Raw genomic sequence first — 21,543 nt, forward strand, 5'->3', positions numbered from 1 at the left:
AATGCAGATTCACTAATTCCACTTCAGATTGCTTCATTTTGTCTGCGGTAATGCCGCCCAACAAATTACCACAGACTAAGCCGCTTAAAACAACACACACTGATTATCTCAGTTTTCAGGGGTCAGGACTCGAATACAGGGTAGCTGGGTCCTCTGCCCCAGGTCTCATCAGGCTGAATGAAGGCTGGGGTTCCTATCTCACCTGTGACTCATGGTACTCTTCCAGATTCATTCAGGTTGTTGGCAGAACTGAGTCCCTGTGGTTGCAGGACTGAGGGCCCCGTTTTCTTGCTAGGCTGTCCTCATGTCCTAGCACGTGACCCTCTCATATGACAGCTGACTTCTTCAAAACCAGCAGAATCTCTCTCCAGACTGCTACAGCTGTCTTGTGTAACACAACCTACTGACAACCCCATCATTTCGCAAGTCCCACTCACACTCAGGGAGTGGGGGATTATTCTGAGTGTGTACACCAGGGGGCAGGAGTCCTGGGGGCCATCAGAATTCTGTCTACCACAGCCCAGAAATCTGCATTTTTCACAAATCCCCAGCCCTGATGTTTCTGATGACTTACAGCCCCACTTTGTGAACGCTGCTTTGTACCATCTGTAGAGAATATTTTCATTGAAGAGCATTAGGGTTATGGTTTAAGAAATGTTTTCCCAATTAGAGATAGGTTTGTTTTGAATAATGTCCTACTTTTGACTAAATAGCTAAGATTCACTTTCATGTAAAGTAATTCTATATGGTAAAATTTTAATACTTTGGATACTTTTAAGATGGTATAAAGCAGTGTTTCTTGGTGTGGTCTCTTAACCACCTGCATCCGAGAGTTGGAGCATCCTGATCTTGAGTTTATAAAACAAAGTCTAATATCTTTTATAATGAAGGGCAGCACCACAACTCTCTAATAAAATATGTGTCTACATACTTGCATGTATATATTTAAATTAGCTGTCATTGATCTCTTGGTGCCTATAAAATCCAGCCCTGAGGACTGGCATTCCTACTGCTTGCTGAGAGCCAGATGACTTACAGATTCCAGAATATCTCAGTATGAATTGTGGGGAGAATCACTGCACCGAAAAAAAAATGGCATTATTCCAGTTATACATGGGGTTTTGTTTTTTTGTGTTTATATAATGACTGAATTTAAAGGTATGATGGTTTTATTTACCATTTAAATGTCTTTTCTTTTTTTAAAGGATATAATTGACACTGGCAAAACAATGCAGACCTTGCTTTCCTTGGTCAAGCAGCATAATCCAAAGATGGTCAAGGTTGCAAGGTATGTATATAACATTTTGACATAGGATACTTTCTTCATTTGAAAAAAGATTAATTGCTTCTTTGTAAGGGTAAATTTTCTTATCTTCAAAAAGTAATGTAATCTCAAATAAGACTCAGTAAGTGTCCTTTGTAAATAATTTGTCGTGTGTTAAAGCCTTTCAGTGCAGTTACCTTATTGCCCAATGTTATTAATATTTGTTTTTTCACCAATCTAATACTGATATCAAACTTGTCCTGGGTAGCATGGCAGAGGATCTGGGGCCTCTTTGCAAAACTGAGACCAAGGATCCCAAAGACGGGTTAGGAGGTGGTAGGAAGGAGTGGGCCCTGGAGATCCTGAGCTGGAATTGAGTGATGTAGTGGTCCTGTGTGCTGCATCTTGTTTTGTAGCCACGTTGAAAATGTACAATGCCTGCTTCCTTTCTTCTAAGCCAGCCTCACTTCCTGGTCCTACCTATGTTGTTTGGCTCATTAATTCTACCTGTGTTTATCCCTAATTATAGTTTCACTCCCCAACAACTCAGAGGTAGACTATTATTCCCACTTGACACATGGGGATACCAAGGCATATTTTTTAAGGTTCCCACATGATTCCAATGTGCAGCGAAGGTTGAGAATCACTTTAGGTCCTTTCCAGCCCTTTTAATATACTTATCTAGGAAGTCATGAAATCTTAAGTTTTATTGGGACTGCCCTTATCATATGTAAAGGCTTTCAGAGCACCATTACAGGTTTTTTAATGGCTGAAAAATTTCAGCAGGCAGCACTTGGATTATGAAATTAGCTTTCGTTAGAGTTGATGCATCCTACCTGCAGTTTCTGCTCTCAAGAACAAATACTATCTCCTTAGCATGCTAGTTCTTTTTTAGGCTAACATTCCTCTTTGTAAGCTATTTACTAAAAGTCTTGAAAGGTGATGCTCACCTCTCCCACACCATTTGTGGCTTAGGGATTGTCTCCCAGGGATTTGGGACTGAAAGCCTTTACTTGTCATCTTTGCTCGTTGGCATTCCCCACCCGTTCATCCTCCCCAAGTAGCTGCCCTTTGATGGGCATGTGAGTAGTCAGGGGGCAGCTCTCAGAACAGCCCATCGTGTTCCAGGTGAAGATCAGTCAAGGGCCTCATCTGTAGTGTGAACTCATTGCTGCCCCTGCCCAGGGAGCCCTGTGATTTAGCTCTCTCCATTTCATAGTGTGTCTTTGGGTTTGTTAAAACTGACTATAGTATGCCAAACTGCAGATGAAACCGTGTTGTAGAACATGAATATTCTCTTTTGTAATGCCCTGCAGTGTCTCCGTGTGTCACATGTCACATTTTATAATTAACAGCTTGCTGGTGAAAAGGACCCCGCGAAGTGTTGGATATAGACCAGACTGTAAGTGAAATACTTTGTCAATCATTTAACCAGCTTTAACCCAACAAGTTTTATATGAAATGGTTTAGAGTCACTTTAGAGAATGTTTGCACATATTAGATTTGAAAGTGATGTTTTCTGTATCTAAATGATGTGATTCTTTTTAGTTGTTGGATTTGAAATTCCAGACAAGTTTGTTGTAGGATATGCCCTTGACTATAATGAATACTTCAGGGATTTGAATGTAAGTAATGCTTCTTCCTCATTCTCATTTTTCAGAACCCATATAAAAATTTATAAAAGGGAAGAATTGTTTTCTCTTTCCAGCACCTCATAATTTGAACAGACTGATGGTTCCCATTAGTCACATAAAGCTGTAGTCAAGTACAGACGTCCTTAAAGCTGTAACTTGGCCAGGCTAGGGTAACACTCTTGCTGGCTAAACAGTTGAACAGGTTTAATATACAGTAACTGTCCCATTATTATATCAGATGATAGATGTCATAAGTAAGCGAGAAATGAACTAGTTTAAGTCTTTTAATTCACTCTCCTTCAAATACCCACCACCTCCTCTGGAAGCAGGAGTGCCGAGAACGCGTTTGTGAACACGGGTGAGGAAGATGAGGAAGGCCGTTTGTTTTGTAAAAACCCCTGCAGCAGAATACTGTTCATAGAAGACATGCCAAGTACTGTTCTCGCCTTTCACTTCACAGTATACTTTTCTAATGTGAATCTCTGGATTTTTATTTTATAGCATGTTTGTGTCATTAGCGAAACTGGAAAAGCAAAATACAAAGCCTAAGATGAGAGTTCAAGTTGAGCTTGGAAACATCTGGAGTCCCATTGAAGTCACCAGGAAAATTATCAGATGTTCTAGTTCTGTGGCCAGCTGCTTAGTAGAGCTTATTGCATGTATCTTCTAAGAATTTTATCCGTTCTGTATTTTAGAGAGGTCAGTTGCTGCATTCCCAACCTCTTTATTTGCACTATGAGCCTATAGAGTATCAGTTCCCTTTGGATGAATTGTTGTTTGACTTGTGAATGAAAAACCTCTTAAACCACACCACTATTGAATGAAAATATTGAAATTGTATCTGTAAGAAACATTGAAAGAGGAGAATATATTAGTTTTTTAATTGGTATTTTAATTTTTATATATTCAGGAAAGAACAGAAGTGATTGAATATTGTTAATTATACCACTGTGTGTTTAGAAAAGAAGCAGTCAGTTTCATATCAGTGACAGCATTTAGAGGTATTGTTATGTCAGATAAACCATATGTCCTGGAGTTATTTTAGTAGGTTTCAGTAGTATTAACTGTATTTTCCCACTTGTTCAGATTATTTCTGGAGAATCTTTGTCAACATTTCCTTTTAAATACAGGTCAGTAAGTTCTAAAAACCTACCACTTTTTGAAGTCTTCAATGTAAAAATCCTTAAAATAAAGGCTGTCTCTTTAAAAGAAACTATGCATACCTGTTATTTCTCTACAAATTAACCTAGTGTAGTTTTCTGTTGGTTACCTTTTCCTTGTCTGTTAAATTTCAGCAGCTAGTTTAATTGTAATCTTTACCAAGCACAGCAAATAATGATTATCTGGTAGAATGGGTTGGTGGAGCTAGTGAGATTCTTACCTACTTCAGAGACCTCAGATTTTAGACACATGGTATATAGTTTATTACATTTTCCGATGCTAAAATAACATGGCTCTCTCTTAGAATTCTGTTAAATTGCTTCGATAGCAACCTCACCTGCAGTTCAACAGTTTTTCAGACATACACTGTTACCTTCTTTGGGTAGAGAATACTCTATCGACTAAAGAACAACAACAAAACCTTTTGTTTTCTGGGAGCAGGAAGAAAAGTTTTAAGCCAAAACTCTTCATTGCTTCTCTGCTCCAGGTAAGGTATGAACTAGTAACCTTGCAGGCCATCCAGCTATATTTATGCCTTAAAAAGTCTGCTGTGATTCCCAGCAGCAAAACAGGGAACTTTAAATGATACTAAATAATAATTTGCTATAGTCCTAGAACTTCCTAGTTTACAAAAAGTTTTCCCTTTTGTTATCTCATTTGATCTTCATGCCCTCTGAGGCTGAGGTGGGCGTTACCCCGTGTGAGTGTAGCATCCAGGATAACTCCGCTTCCTCTCCTCAGCACGCCAGCTCACTGAGCTCTCCCGGGCCACCCTACTCACCACTGCACCCTGCCTCTGACTGCGGACCCTCCTCACCCTCCTCAGTTGCACTTACCACCTTCTCTTAGGTCGAACCCTATGAAATTACCATTTTTGTAGGTCAAGATAGTTGGCAGTTGGCAATTTTGAGTGGTATAATCTAATAACATGCAGTATATAATATAATCTACATTTATATTTGTTGCTCACTGTTTGTCTCTTCCTTTCATGTCCTCTAGAATGTACGCTCCATATAAGGAGGGCAAGAATTTCTTCATTTCATTGTAGTAGAGGGAAGGGAGGAGGGGCATGATAAGGGGAGGAGATTAAGAGGTTCAAACTACTATGTATAAAATAAAGGAGGGCAAGAATTTTTACCTGTCTTGTTCACTGAGGTGTATACCTAGTGCCTCAAAGATAGTAGCAGCTCAGATGATGGTTGTTGAATGAATGAATAGCTAAGAGTTCTGGGTTAGACTGTCCTGACCATTGCTTATTAGCTATGTGACATTGAGTTACTTAACTTCGGAACCTGTTTTCTCAACTGATTCATGGGGATAATGCTGTCTCCTTCACAGGCTTACTGTAAGGATTCATTATATGAGAGAGTACAGGTGCAACACAACAGCAGCCTGGGGCTTAGCAAGTGCTCCATAAACATAAGTCGCTGCTGAGAAAAATGAATGTTTCGAGAAGATAGGTGCATGGCTAGTAAGTGTCAGGGATTAAACCAAGATCAGTCTGATTGTTGGTACAATATCATGAAGAAGCTGAACTGTTTCCCCTTCTGACTTGTGCAGACTCTTTAGTTTGTGGTTCTGTTTTAGCTGGTTGACAAACCCAGCAAGAAACCCAGGTAACAGCCAGGAAGGAAAGGCCTGCTGAAGCTCACACACTTTTAAGAATATTGTGCAGACAGACTTGACTTAACCTGCTTTTGGGGCATACAGTTCTCACAATTTTATTTCTTTAACCAATTTTCAACAGATCAGATATAGTCCATTTATAAGGTAGGGGAGGGGAGATACTGACAGGAATAGCAGTAACTTGTAGGATAGCAGTCTGTCAAGGTAGAAGAAAAGTATTCAAAAGAAAAAAGCTGTAGCCTTCTGGGGCCGTGTAGTCATTGAGGATTGGCACAAATGGTCATAAATGTCACGCTCCAGTAATCCCTCAGGGCTGCTGTTTCATTACAACCCCTTACAATAGGGATGCTCATAAGGAAAGGAAAATGAAATTTCATTTGCTTGATTTTAGGAGCTAGGGCAACGTGGACCCTGTTTTAGGAGTATTACCATCCAGGGGAATGTTGATGCTTAAGGAAGAAGCAAACCTTAGCAACTTGGAAAATTCATGTGTCAAACCCTTCATATGTTCCCATTTTGTGAATGCTTAGAATATTGTATGTATTATACCTGTAAATATAATAGTTAGGTCCCCATTTTAATTCCATGTATAAAAGATTTATAGATAACCTGGGCTACTGCCTTAATTCTTTAGCTTGGAAAGTTAATTAATGTCCTTCCCTGCATTTGAGATCCTAGAAATACACTGAGCATCTGCTCTGTGCTAGGTGCTGGGGAAGATGGGCAAGGTTCCTGGTTTCGTGAAGATTTCATTCTAGTTGGGGAAAGGGACAGTAAACAAGACAAGTTCCAATAGTGGCAGGTTGTAAAGGACCTAAAACAGCAATGTGCTGGGGACTGGAGGATGAGGGGTGGGTGCCATATGTTAGATAAGGCGGCCAGGGAAGATCATGGTTGAGCTGCCATTGGGAGAGAAACCAGCCGCATGAACCATTGGAGTAGAAAGTTTTCATGGTAGGAACAGCAACTGCAAAAGGCACTGAGATGGTAACAAGCCATCTGAGGTGTTGGAGGGAGAGAAGGAAGGCCAGAGTGTCTGCGAGCAAGGAGAGGGGTAGGCCCTGAGACTGGAGAGGAAGGCCAGGGCCAGACCATGGACCACCTACCTGGTAGGTGGTGACCAGGAGGGTGGATTTTCTGCATTCCACAGGCGGAAGGCACTTCAGGGTTTTTAAGTAGAGAGTGATAAGGTTTTATTTGCATTTTTAAAGGCACAAGAACCTCTAAGAGCTGTTCTGAAAGTAGGTGCAGAGGATTCAGGAATAAAACTGGCAAAGCCAGTATAATACCTACTATTTAATAGGTTTACTATGTGTCAGATGCTGTGCTACAGTGCTTTATATACATTATTTTTATCTATTGTAAGCACATTTCACAGAAGAGAGGTTCACAGTCTCAGAGGTTCAGTTGCCAAAGTCGTGGAGGGAAGGCTGCCGTGGACAAATTGGTCATCATTTCTTCCCTGGATTATGGCAATAGCAGCTTCCATTCTTGTCCCCCTTCCCCCTGACCGACACACACACAGCCTCTCAACGCAGCAGCCTAAGTGATCCTAATTAAAATATTAGGTTGAGTCACTCTTGGGCTCAAATCCTTCTTGTGGCTCCCAGTTTCCGAGTAAAAGCCAAACTCCTACAAGGGTGGATAATCTGTTCTTCCGACCTCGCTGCTCCAAGCACCCTGGCTGCATCACAAGCATACTTCGCCAGAGCGCTCGGAGGCCGCTGCCCCCTACTTGCACGCTCACCCCTCTCAGTCAGCCCCTGCACTGCAGTTTGGGTCATCTTTTTTTCATTCTTGTGCGTGTGTTTTGTTTTTATTTTCTTTCTTTGTATGATGATCTTTAAAAAAATATAAATCGGATTACAGTTGACCCTTGAATAACATGATGTTGACCTGCGCGGGCCACTTACCCACAGATGTATTGAATATTACAATAAATACCCACAGCGCTACATGCTCTGCCGTGGGTTGAATTTGGAACTAACAAGTTCTACACAGATTTTGGACTACTCCCCTGACCCCCGTGTTGTTCAAGGGTCAACTGTATATCACTTGCCTCCTTAACACTTGAAAACTCAAGCTGTCCTCAGGCCTGCAAGCCCATGTGTAAACTAGCCTCTGCCCGCTGGTCTCACTTCAGTTATCCTCTGCCTCCTGTCTCAGTTCATTTCACACGTGGAGTTCCTTCCGCCTATCACTCGGTTCCCCCAGATCAGCCTGTCTGGCTCACGTGTCACCTTGGTGCACACTTCCCTGCTCTCCCTAATAGCCTCAAAGTCGCTCTCCATTACATTACCTCTGTTTTAGTTCCCTGTGGTCCTTAGCTCTGTCAAGTGGTCAGGCGGTCCCTAAATGGCAACTACTGCCACAGCTGCTAGGTTGGACTTGCAACTCTGCCATCAATTCAGGTGCAGAGGAAACAAAGCCCAAGTCTGATGCAGAGAGTTTATTACTTAGCAGCATAGGCAATATCAGCATTATGTCCACTTGTTGCGTCCCCAGTCCCACAGGATGATACCAAAACAGGGAGGACAGATGACACAAGTGGTGGCTTGCCCTGTCGTGGAGGAGTCGGCTCCATACTCCAACTAAGTGACTGTATAGCCCGCAGCTGTACCCTCAGTGGAGCAGCAAGGTTGGAAGTCCCACGCCTTTTGAAAACCAAGGAGGCGGACCAGAAACTGCCTCATGGCAGCCGCCGCAAGATCGGGAGGCGGGTGACCAATGGCCTCCCGACAGCTCCTCAAGTGGCTGTTTACCATGTTCCTGGGAGGGTCACAGGGCGTTCGTCTGAGACTTGGGTCAGACTGCAGTTGACCTTGTCCTCATGGCCTATGTGGGGACGTCCATGGCAGAGCTGTTCCCTGACAAGCACCTGCCACATGGAGCTTTTCCTTTATTTCTCTACTTATCAGCTGTCTCCCCCTAGTAGACCATCAGCTCCATGAGGGCGGGACTGGGACAGTCTTGTTCACTGCTATATCCCAGACACCTACAAGAATGCCTGGCAAATTACAGTGCTCAATAAGTATTTGTTGAATAAATGATAGAACGTTAAAAAGCAAATAAAATATTTAAAAATTGTATCTGAATTACCTAGAATGAGAAGCAAGACATATTTTCAGATTGAATTACCTAGAATGAGAAGCAAGACATATTTTCAGATTGAACAAAACAAAAAAAAACCCCAAACCCTATTTATTATTAGTCATTAATTGAATTATCACCATATTCAATGGAACCATACTAAGCACTTCTGAACCCTTATGATAACCCCTATGAGGTGAAGTGGATTTTTTTTTTTTTTTTTTTTTTTTTGCCGTACGCGGGCCTCTCACCGTTGTGGCCCCTCCCGTTGCGGAGCACAGGCTCCGGACGCGCAGGCTCAGCGGCCATGGCTCACGGGCCCAGCCGCTCCGCGGCATGTGGGATCTTCCCGGACCGGGGCACGAACCCGCGTCCCCTGCATCGGCAGGTGGACTGTCAACCACTGTGCCACCAGGGGAGCCCCGAAGTGGATTTTTTTAATCATCCCAATTTTACATATGAAGAAAGGCAAGCCTGGAGTGGTTGCATAATTTGCCCAGGATCACACGGCTAGAAGTGGCGGATGAGGAATTCGAACCCAGGCAATCTTATTCCAGAACCTGGCTCTTAGTTCTTTGGCACTTAACCTTGGCGCCCACCTCTTATGTGGAAACTAGTACACCGATAGCATAGAGGAAAATATTAAGCTCATTGAAGGTAGTAATTCCAAATGACTTGTACGTTAAAGAGCTTTTTGGAGGTCATAACTGATCTTTAAGAATGTAAACTGACTTCCTCGAGCACTGGGAAGCATTTTCAAAGATGATTACAGAGTTCCTCTAATGTGATCTTCAAGTTTTTCTGCTGGCTTATTTTATGATCCTGTGGGCAGCTTCAGACAAAATAACTTTCTGGCATGAACGGTTGTGTGTGCTCTTTGCCATTTTTAAATGTGAATTTTATAGATACTTCACTTGAAAGAGTAATGATTTTTTAATTCTTTTTTCATTATTATTTGTAACTTCAAGCATTACCGATAAAAACTGCCAAATTAAGTTTCAAGTTTTCTCTTTATACAGCATGAGTGTACTTCATAATGAGCTTCCCCGTTATGATTCATGACTGAAGTGACTTTCAAACTTGGTAGGTTTTCAGTAGAACTTCTTTTCCTAACTTTTTTTTCTTTCATTATGACAGTATTTGAGAGCTTTGAACATAAATCACAGGTTCATTTATGTTGCACGTTTCCCCCAGACATTTGCCATGCATCTTCCCATTAGCCCCACCCCTTTTCAAGCACTTTCCTATTTCCTGGCACCATAGGACATTACGGGTTCACCTTGGGTTTTCCCTGCCCCGGTCTGAAATCAGCCATTACTTCAAGGATTCCTTTATTGGACAATGGTGTTAGAAACAAAGATCTGAGTGCTAGGTGTGCTTATGACTGTTGGGGTGTCCTTGCTTCTAGGTCCTCCCAGTGGACAGAACTACGAAATATAAGCATGCATACTCACCCATGTACACACACATCTATATCTACTTCTGTATCTGGGCTACAATGAATCCTGTGGTATGGATGAGAGTGGAGACAACTGTACGTTTATTTCCATAAGGCTATTGTCTCCATTCTCATCCCCACCACAGGAATCCCCTAGCCTTCCTCTTTTCCTTATTCTTAAACTTCTTTTCTTTGACAGTGAGAATGTGGCTTGATTCACTAGTTTGTTTGACCCTAGTATCATAAAGTAGTTACATATGTCTGTAACAGATTTATTAACTAGAGTCCAGTATTTGTGGACAGATCTTTGTCGTAAGCCTTACAGTATCCAATCAAAACACTGTTTTCCAAAATTACTTTGTGTTATTCACCTGTAAAGCAATTTGATTCATTTGTTAGTGTTTATATTTCATGTAGGCCCCTGGCTCCCATATCCTAATTATAATTACTAATTATGGTGAAACATAATGAGAGTCAGAGCTATACAAAAAAGTCTGCTCAGAGAGAGATTGTTCCCTCCTTATTCCTGCTGTCCTGTCCCCGTTACCCCTACTTTCCACTGCTTTTCCCTCCCACCCTGTGAGCCTTATCCTCCTTGTTGTTAATGGCAGTTACATGTTTACCGAGCGCTTACTACATGTAGGCACTTTTCACGCATTGCTTCATTCCTGTTCACAACAACCCCCTGAGGTAGTAGGTACTCTTTTTTTTTTTTTTTTTTTTTTTTTTTGCAGTATGCGGGCCTCTCACTGTTGTGGCCTCTCCCGTTGCGGAGCACAGGCTCCGGATGCGAAGGCTCAGCGGCCATGGCTCATGAGCCCAGCTGCTCTGCGGCATGTGGGATCTTCCCAGACCGGGGCACGAAAACATGTCCCCTGCATTGGCAGGCGGACTCTCAACCACTGCGCCACCAGGGAAGCCCAGTAGGTACTCTTATTCCCCCCATTTTCTTAGATGAGGGAGCTGAGCCCCCAGAGAGTGGAAGGAACTTGTCCAAGGTGACATATCTGGAACATAACCAGTACTGAAACAGGGATCTGTCTGACACCAGGGCTGGTGTCCAGACCACCCCTTTCTTTCTTTCTTTCTTTCTTTTTTAAAATTTTTATTTATTTACTTTTGGTCATGCCACACAGCTTGTGGGATCTTATCTCCCTGACCAGGGATCGAACCTGCACCCCCTGCATTGGAAGCATGGAGTCTTAATCACTGGACCACCAGGGAGGTCTCCAAACCACCCCTTTCTTAAAATTGTCTGGTCCCTCCTCAGTGTGGGTCTTCCTGAAGCTCAGCACTTCTGAAGTCACCTTTCTAAAGACATTCTGTTAGTGATTGCAACCCTTGCTCTAGTTGGTCAGGTGTGGTTAAACAAGGTCCACAAGGGGCCACCTGGCCTTTGGTTGGAACTTAGGGGAAGATGCTGCCTTCAGTTGAATCTGCCCTCCCCTTTTTCAAAATTTGTTTACATATGTTACTTGTAAATTTGGAGACACAACAATTTCTTTAAAAGGTCACTAAGCCTTCATAGAGAACAACTATCTGGGGTCACATAGGTTAAAGGAGCAACCACATTCGGCATTGTTGCTGTTCAACTCAGTACAGTAAGTCCCCTACATACGAACAAGTTCTGTTCCGAGAGCGCGTTCGTAAGTCCAATTTGTTCCCAAGTCCAACAAAGTTAGCCTAGGTACCCAACTAACACAGTCGGCTATATGGTACTGTACTGTAATAGGTTTATAATGCTTTTCATACAAATAATACATAAAAAACAAAAAATTGCAAAAACATTTTAAATCTTACAGTACCTTGAAAAGTACAGTAGTTCAGTACAACAGCTGGCGCCTCTTAGCAGTACCAGCTACATCACTGCTGCTTTTATGCTTGCTTCCAGACATCCTGGGCTTGAAATAAAGACACTGTACTACTGTACGCTATACAGCACTGTACAGTAAAGTACACAAAATCACAACCACTTGTAGAGGATGCACGCACGTGACAACATACACCAGACACGTGAAATAACTTATGTGATTGGACATGCGAATGCATGTTCACATCTTTGAAAGTTTGCAACTTGAAGGTTCGTATGTAGGGGACTTAGTGTAGATTATTATGGGGCCTTCCTGTGTCTCAGGCTCTGTGCTAGGTGCTTTGGGGATAGAGGTGAATGCAAATTGTCCCTGCCGTTGAGGGTCTTAAAGTCTAGTAGGGGAGAGGGATCAAGTATACAAGCAATTCTAATGCAAGGCAAGTCTTCATTCAGTGCTAGAAGAGGGGGCACACCTGATGCGAGGAAATTCAAAGAGGAAACTCAGAATGGGGAAGGGGAGGCAGGAGGGCATTCTGGGGGAAGCTTCAGGGAGAAGCAATATTTGAAATGGGACTTGGGAGAATGAGAAAGGTTTGGACAGGTAGATATAGAGGAAAGAAGGCTGGGGGAAAAGGTTTCAGCCAAAAGGTCTACTTGGGTAGAGGCATAGGGAAAAAAATTGCAGGGGAGTGTGGGAAATGGTGAGTAGTCTATTTTGGTTGCAGCAGAGAGGAAGCCAGACTGGAGTCATCTTAATGGCTTTTGTATCAGTTAGCATGTTCTAGGCTTCCACTCATATTGCCTAGATCAAACTGGCTTAAACAATAAGGTTTATTGGCAACGTAACTAGGAAGTCCAGAGGTAGCTCAGGCCTGGCCAGTTTGATCCACTGCTCCACTAGGATGCCAAGAACCCATGGGGTTTCCATTGGTCTACTCTGCTGTCCGTAGTGCCAGCTTCATCCTAAGTCCAGGCCTTCTTGTGGTCAGGAGAGAGGCTGCCAACAGTCATCTGAGTGCAGGCTTCCTCAAGAAAGGCTTTCTGTGCAACTCTCTTAAAAGCGGTGAAAAATCTCTCAAGTCTCACTAGCCAGAATGGGCTCAAATGTCCCATTTCTTAACTAGTAACTGGAAATTGGGGGTGGGATTGCCTTTTGCCCAATCAAGCCCACTTTTAGAGCTAAGATTACAGTTCATTTCCCTTGGAATATGTGGAACAAGATCAAGATTCAATGAAACAGGAAGAAGTCTGAAATTGGTGCTGGGGAGGCAACCAAAACCTCTGGGGTCTCAAGTGCCAAGAAAGTGGAGTATTGTGCTTGTTGAGTGAAAAATTGGAGAACGTGGAAAAGTCTCTAGGTTTGACAAGCCAAAAATATTCCTGTGTTTCATTCAGTCTAAGATGCTATCAGTTGTTTGTCTACAGGATAAACAACCTGTTTTTTTTTTAACAAATACATTGCAAGGAAAAAAGACATGAAGGAGAAATCTATAGATAAAGAGACTTAAAGAAATATTAATCAGGGAGACTTCCCTGGTGGCGCAGTGGTTAAGAATCTGCCTGCCAACGCAGGGGACACAGGTTCGATCCTTGGTCCGGGAAGATCCCACATGCCGCGGAGCAACTAAGCCCGTGCGCCACAACTACGGAGCCCGTGCGCCACAACTACGGAGCCCGCACACCACAACTAGAGAGCCTAGAGCCTGTGCTCTGCAACAAGAGAAGCCACTGCAGTAAGAAGCCCACGCACTGCAACGAAGAGTAGCCCCTGCTCGCCACAACTAGAGAAAGCCCACATGCAGCAACGAAGACCCAATTCAGCCAAAAATAAATAAATAAAATAAATAAATTTATATATATATATATATATATATAAAAGAAATATCAACCAGGGATTCCCTGGTGGTCAAGTGGTTAGGACTTGGCGCTTTCACTGCCAAGGGCTTGGGTTCAGTCCCTGGTCGGGGAACTAAGATCCCGCAAGCCGTGCAGCGCTGCCAAGAAAAAAGAAAAAGAGTGTTAAAAATATATATATATATCAATCAATAGTGATGTATGGACCTTATTTGGATCCCAATTCAAGTAAACAAACTTTAAAATACACACACATTTATGACACTTATGAGACAATTGGAAATTTGAACAGACTTGAATATACATTGATATCAAGGAATTGTTGTGGTTTTTAAAATATGGAATAATACATTGTGGTTATGTGTTGAAAAAAGAGTCCTGTCTTTTAGAAATATATATTCAATTATTCATGGATGGAAATGGCTTGATTGGAGTCGGGGGAAATAGGTGGGGTGTGGCAGCAAGATTGGCCATGAGCGCATAATCACTGAAGCAGGATGATCGGTCTGTGTGGAGTTCATGATCCTACTGTACCTTTTTATACGTTTGAAATTTTCCATAATAAAAGGGAGATTGGGATTGACATATATACACTAATATGTATAAAATAGATAACTAATAAGAACCTGCTGTATAAAAATAAATAAATAAAATAAATCAAGGCAAAAAAAAAAAGAAAGGAGGTAAAACAAGGTATCAGGATAAGCCTAACTGAGAAGGTGACATTTGCTGTGGAATGCTCCACATGTACAGGGCCCCTGCCACCCTCTGGCATTAAAAATACTAAAAGCATACTGTTTAGGGGCTGTTGTGATAAAATAAAGATGGCCAAAAATTCTTTTCTAATCCTCCCATTAAGAGGCAGAGAAAATTCCCCTCCCCTTGAATCTGGGCTGGCCTTGGAGACTTGCTTGAGCAGTAGACTACAGCAGAAGTGACATTCCAGACTTCTACACAAAGCCATAAGAAGTCTTATAGCTTTGTTTGGCTTGCTTGGAACACTGAAAGTCCTGAGCTACCCTCGGAGAAGTCTGACTACCCGAGTCAGTCATTCAGGAGGCTAGGCTCCAGTAAACAGTCCCAGCTGAACCCAGCCTTCTACCCATCCATCCCCGCCAAGGCTCCAAACTTATGCGGCACCCATGTGGACCTTCCAGCCCAGCCCATCCGCTCTGTGAAATAAAGAATCTCCTAGCTGAACCCTGCCTGAATTCCTGACCCATAGAATCATGAGATACAATTAAATGCTTGCTGCTTTAAGTCACTGAATTCTGAGATAGTTTTTCAGGCAGCAAGAGGTGGCCAGAATAGAGCTGTATACATATGTGACAAGCTATTTAAGCAGGGAATAATAAATACAAAAGTCAGGATAGTGTTTCTTGGGGGTGGGTGGTGGTGGGGGGAGATGCAGGTAGGAAGAGGCAGGGGGATGGGGGGATGACATGGGGATGGACACAGGTGGATTCAAAGGTATCCACAGGACCTAGTTCTGAGATTGGGTATTGTAGTGGGTTCTCAAGTGTGCAGTTTAATTTTATATGCACATTACACACATAATATTGTAGGTACTGAATATTACATGATAAAAGAATTTTATAAAAGGTCTCAAGCAAGAATGGGAAAATACTAAAATTTATTAAAACTGAGTGGTGGGTACATGGGCAGCTGCATTATGATTCTCTATACTTTACATTTGAAATCTCTTACAATAATATTTTGAACTTAAATAATAGGATTTCTACAAGGACAACAAACACATAATATGTATATACATAAGTGTAGAGAAAGATGCATGAAAAGATGAGTTCCCCAAGTTTTAATGATTATTATCTCAGGGAAGTTCTTGCACTTTTTTTATTGTGGTATTATATACACAACCTAAAATGTACCACGATAACCGTTTTAAAGTGTAGAATTCAGTGGCATGAAGCACATGCACATTGCTATGCAACCATCAACGTCCATCTCCAGAACTTTTTCATCTTCCAAAACTGAAACTCTGTACCCATTAAACAATAATTCCCCAGTCTCTCCTCCCCCAAGCCCCTGGCAGCCAGCATGTTACTTTCTGTCTCTATGAATTTGACTCCTCTAGATAGTTCATATAAGTGGAATCGTACAGTATTTGTCCTTTTGTGATTGGCTTATTTCTGTTAGCATAATGTCTGCAAGGTTCATCCATGTAGCATGTGTCAGAATTTCCTTTTTAAGGCTGAATAATATTCCATTGCATGTATATATAACCTTTTGTCTATCCATTTATCCATTGATGGACATTTGGTGTCATGGACTGAATTGTGTCCCCCCAAAATTCATAACCCCTAATGTGACTGTATTTGAGATAGGACTTGGAAGAGGTAATGAAGTTAATGAAGTCATAAGGATAGGGTCCTAGTGCAAGATACCAAGAATGCAAAAAGGCTATGTGAGGACACAGCAAGAATGCAACCATCTATAAGCCAAGGAGAGAGGTCTCAGGAGAAACCAACCCTGTTGGCAGCTTGATTGTAGACTTCCAGCCTCCAAAACTGAGAAAATTAATTGCTGTTATTTAAGTTACCCAGTCTGTTGTATTTTGTTATGGCAGCCCTAGCAAATTAGTACACTTGGGTTTGCTTTTACCTTTTGGCTATTGTGAATAAGGCTTCTATGAACATGGGTATACAAATATCTGTTTGTGTCTGCTTTCAATTCTTTTGGGTATATATTCAGAAGTGGAATTGCTGTTTACTAGATATTCTGTTAGCTTTTTTGAAGAACTGCCATACTGCTTTACACAGTGACTCCACCATTTTACATTCCACCAACAATGCACAAGGGTTCCAATCTTTCCACATCTTCGCCAACACTTATTATTGTCTGTTTTCTTGATAATGGCCATCCTCATGGATATGAAGTAACATCGCCTTGTGGTTTTGAGTTGCATTTCCCTAATGATTAGTGATGTTGAGCATCTTTTCATCTGCTTATTAGCTATTTGTATATCTTCTTTGGAGAAATGTCTATTCAAGTCCTTTGCCCATTTTTAAATCAGGTTGTTTGTTTGGTTTTTGAACTTTTATGTATATATCTAAATGTATATAATCAGGAAAAATGAAACTATTTTTATTGTAGCTAAAATAGAGGAAGAAGAAAATAATTTTTAAATGAAGCTAATGCTCTGTGACTTTTTTTCCTCTTTTCAATTATTTTTCAATCATTCTGATTACATCAAGAAGAAAACCTCAATCTGTGCTCCTATGGTTTTTAATGCTGATTTTTAAAAATGTGGAAATTAGGGGGGATGGGGTGGGAGGAATTGGGAGATTGGGATTGACACATATACACTATTGATACTATGTATGAAGTAGATAACTAATGAGAACATACCGTATAGCAGGGGTCCCCAACCTTTTTGGCACCAGGGACCGGTTTCGTGGAAGACAATTTTTCCATGGACCGGGGCAGGGGGGTGGTGGGGGTGGGGGTGGGGGGAATGGTTTCAGGCTGATTCAAGAACATTACATTTTTTTAACATCTTTATTGGAGTACAATTGCTTTACAATGGTGTGTTACTTTCTGCTTTATAACAAAGTGAATCAGCTATACATATACATATATCCCCTTATCCCCTCCCTCTTGCATCTCCCTCCAACCCTCCCTATCCCACCCCTCTAGGTGGTCACAAAGCACCGAGCTGATCTCCCTGCAAGCACATTACATTTATTGTGCACTTTATTTCTATTATTATTACATTGCAATATATAATGAAATAATTATACAACTCACCATAATGCTGAAGGGAGGTGGAGCTCAGGTGGTAATGCGAGCGATGGGAAGCAGCTGCAAATACAGATGAAGCTTCACTCGCTCCCCCCCCACTGCCACCCACCTCCTGCTGGGCTGCTCACCTCCTGCTGTGAGGCCTGGTTTCTAACAGGACACGTTTCTGCCAGTCCTCAGCCCCAGAGTTAGGGACCCCTGCTGTATAGCACAGGGAACTCTATTTAATGCACCGTGTGACGTAAATGAGAAGGAAATCCAAAAAGAGGGGATATATGTATACATATAACTGATTCACTTTGCTGTACAGCAGAAACTAACAGCATTGTAAAGCAACTATACACCAATAAAAATCCATTTTAAAAAATGTGGAAATTAGGGAAAACTAGGACATATCCAAACACAGTCGTAAGTGCACAGTATTTTTTTTATCCTAATGACCATGACATTTTTTTTTGCTTAGCTTTGTGTGTCATACACATTTCCAGGCTATTGCATATGAAAATCAACATGTGTCTACAGTCAGAATTAGATTTCTGTGCTCACCTCCACTTCCTCCCTACCCATGGAGTCCGAGCAAGGTTCTTAACCTCTGAACCTCAGTTCCCACTGAGGGTCCACTTCCAACAACTTGGGGTAGGTAGTCAATAAATGGCAATTCTTATTACAATTGTTACACAGACTTTTATTAGTAATCTTAACAGCTGTTTATTTTTAAAACAGTAACTGTTTCAAAATCAAAATAGCTTTTTTTCCCTTCTCTGTGGTTTCTGGAAGGCCCTGACTTAAAGCAGGTCCTTTCACAGTTCTACTGAGATGGATTAAAATTTCCAAAGTATGGTCTTTGTTTGAACCATATACCTAATGGTGGGATTTTTAAAATTAATCAGTTATTAATTTATTAATCAAAATAGCATCGTTTTCTGGATATACAAGAAGGTATGAAGAGCACTGGAAATGGCAAGTAAGTGAGTAAGCATAAAGACTATTCTTTCTTCTTATTTACTTAAAGGACAGATGACTCTATAAAGAAAAAAAATAGTAGAAACTGTCAGTTGGGGTTTATAAGAGTTGTAGAAGTGAAAGATATGACCATTGCACAAAGAACACGAGGGCAGGTATATGGAATTATTGCGTTGTAAGATTATTAGATTTGTGAAGTGCGGCACGTAAGGTGAGAGGGGGAAAGTTGGAAGTTTGATGTTTTTGGCATGAAGGATGAGAGAGACAGTAATGACCCTCAATAGACTTTTTAAGTTAAGGATGCATATTGTTAACCCTAGAGTAACTGCTAAAAATTAACAGAAAGAGGTAAAGCTAAGAAGAAAATAGAGGAAATAACATCAGCACAAAGAAATACTAACCCAAGAGAAGGCAGGAAATTCCCAAATATTAGAAAAATTCACACACTTCTAAATAACCCATAGGTCAAACAAGAAATTATGTGAGATTAGACTTACAAATAAAATCCTGTGGTTACACTGTTCTTTCCTGATTTTAAAATTTTAAATATTTTCTATCGACTGCCTCTGCCTCCTCCCTCTCTCTCTTTCTCTCTCCCTCTTCCTCACCCTCTCCCTCTCTCCTTGACTTTCCTCAAATCCTTGGCTAAGTGTTTTCATACTCTCCAATAACTGTTTTATCTTTGGCCGCACCGCCCGTATGGTGGGATCTTAGTTCCCCGACCAGGGATCGAACCCGTGCCCTCAGCAGTGAAAGCGCCGAGTCCTAACCACCAGACCTCTGGGGAATTCCCAATATCCAATAACTCTGTACAACTTTCAACCCAATTTTTCATGTGGGAAATACATTAGAGAATCTTATCAGCTCCACTTTTGTTGTTGTTGTTTTCTGGCTGCACATTTTTCCTCCTGGAAAACAACCCTCTTGAGGCCTTCCATCCCCTGCTCCAACCTGAACAGGTAGCTCTCAAGGTCTAGTGTACAGGTTTCATCCTGGCATCCTCCTTTCCTATCACTGTGGGAATTTCCTTTGTATCTCTTCTGTGTTACATTTCTTCTTCTTCTTCTTTTTCTTCTTCTTTCTTCTTCTTCTTCTTCTTCTTCTTCTTCTTCTTCTTCTTCTTCTTCTTCTTCTTCTTCTTCTTCTTTCTTCTCCTTCTCCTTCTTCCTCTTCTCCTCCTCCTCCTCCTCGTCCTCCTCCTTCTTCTTCTTCTTCTTCTTCTCCTCCTCCTTCTTCTCTTCTTCTCCTTCTCCTCCTTCTCCTTCTTTTTTTTTTTTTTAAATCTGCTGTGACTTGTTTTATGGTTTTCAGTTTCCTGCCACAATTGTGAAGCTTGGTGTTTTCCCTTTGAACAAAATATGCATCACTGTTTTACAATCAAACTTGAAAATTCTGGTATTGGGAGTTCTTCTGCTTTCTATTGGCTGTCATTTCTACTGGTTCTTGCTCATAGTGTCTTAAATCTTTATGTGTTTGATTATGCGTTGGGTGTTAAATTTTAAATTAAAGACATAATTTGAAGCCTAGGATATTGTTATATTCCTTTAAAGAAGACTTGTTTTCCCCATGTGCCTGGGACTGCTAGCTATCTGGAATACACTTAATCCAATTTCAATGTGTGTGGTTTGTGGGGATGGGTTACTCGGATGAATGGAAGGCAGACTTCAATGCATGTGAGAGCTGGTTTATTTCCAAGTCATCCTTACTCCTAGGCTACAGCTTTTCAGAATACCAGCCCAAGGCAGGCGATGTTTACCAGAGTCTTTGTCTTGGGCTGACCCTGGACTCTGACTTTTGTTCCCTGTCCCTGGGAGGCCACTGGAAGCACTTGGTCTCTTGGCTTCTTCTTCCCGATGGAAAAAGTCTCTTTGAGCCAAAATGACCCAAAGAGCTGGTCTCATTTCTCCTGGATCTTGGCTCTCTACTTTCTGTCTTGTTAAGTATTTCATGCTTAAGGATATTTTAAAATTATGTTGTCCACCTTCTTTGATGTCTTCAGCAGGAGTGTTGGCCCAAATGACCTAGCCTGTCATTTGCAGAAGCTGAAGTCTCTCTTCCCCATTTTGGTGGCTTATAGCCTCCAGTAGCTTCCTAAGAAAGGAAGGAATTTGTTGAGACCCTTCATATTTGAAAATGTTTATATTCTATCCTGATGCTTAATTATTGCTTTGGCTGGATATAGAATTCTAGGTTGGATCTTAATTTTCCTTCAGAATACTGAAGGAATTGCTTCCTGTATTCTAGCTGCCTGTATTTCTCTTGAAACATCCAAAGCCATTCTGTTTTCTGATCCTTTGCATGTAATCTATTTTCTTCTCCTGGAAGTTCCTAGAATCTTCTCTTTACCTTTGTGTTTGAGATTTTCATGATGAGGTGCCTTGATGTGGGCTTTTTCCATTCATTATGCTGGGCACACAGTGTATTCTGCTAAACGGGAAATTCATGTCCTTCAGTTCTGGGCATTTTCATGTATTATTTCTTTGATAATATCCTCTCCACTTTTTCTTTTTTCTGGCTCTCTTTCTAGAACATCTATGACTTGTCTCCTGGAACAATCCTCTAATGTTCTTTTTCTCTTTCCTTTCCTATTTTCCTACTCTGCCTTTTTGTTCTACTCGCTGAGATATGCCCTAAACTTTTCATTTCCAAGAGCTTTTTCTTGTTCTTTAAATGCTCTTTTTTTTTTCTTCTTGAAGAATGCATAAATTATGTCTCTGAGGATATTGAGGATTTTTTTAAAGTTGTTTTCTGCTGTATGCATTATTTCCTTTATTTGAGTTTCTTTTTTCCATTTGTTGGTTTTAATCTTTTTTTTTTTTTTTTTTTTTGCGGTACACGGGCATCTCACTGTTGTGGCCTCTCCCGTTGTGGAGCACAGGCTCCAGACGTGCAGGCTCAGCGGCCATGGATCACGGGCCTAGCCGCTCCGCAGCATGTGGGA

At 41.4% G+C, this 21,543-nt stretch overlaps 1 protein-coding gene across 2 annotated transcripts in view; it reads left to right on the forward strand.

Annotated features, from left to right (window-relative positions):
- The window catches only part of LOC309796460 (hypoxanthine-guanine phosphoribosyltransferase), a 30,476-nt gene extending 26,365 nt beyond the window's left edge, over positions 1 to 4,111 (forward strand). For both annotated transcript variants that reach the window (XM_082609601.1, XM_082609600.1), the window contains 4 exons: positions 1,206 to 1,288; positions 2,620 to 2,666; positions 2,813 to 2,889; positions 3,400 to 4,111. In XM_082609601.1, the coding sequence (XP_082465727.1) occupies positions 1,206 to 1,288; positions 2,620 to 2,666; positions 2,813 to 2,889; positions 3,400 to 3,447 (255 nt within the window). In that variant the 3' untranslated portion in view covers positions 3,448 to 4,111. The remainder of the gene's footprint in view (positions 1 to 1,205; positions 1,289 to 2,619; positions 2,667 to 2,812; positions 2,890 to 3,399) is intronic.
- The last annotated feature ends 17,432 nt before the right edge of the window (positions 4,112 to 21,543 follow it).

The sequence above is a fragment of the Mesoplodon mirus genome, assembly GCF_964341445.2.
Source record: "Mesoplodon mirus genome assembly, chromosome: X".
NCBI classification, from domain to species: Eukaryota; Metazoa; Chordata; class Mammalia; order Artiodactyla; family Ziphiidae; genus Mesoplodon; species Mesoplodon mirus.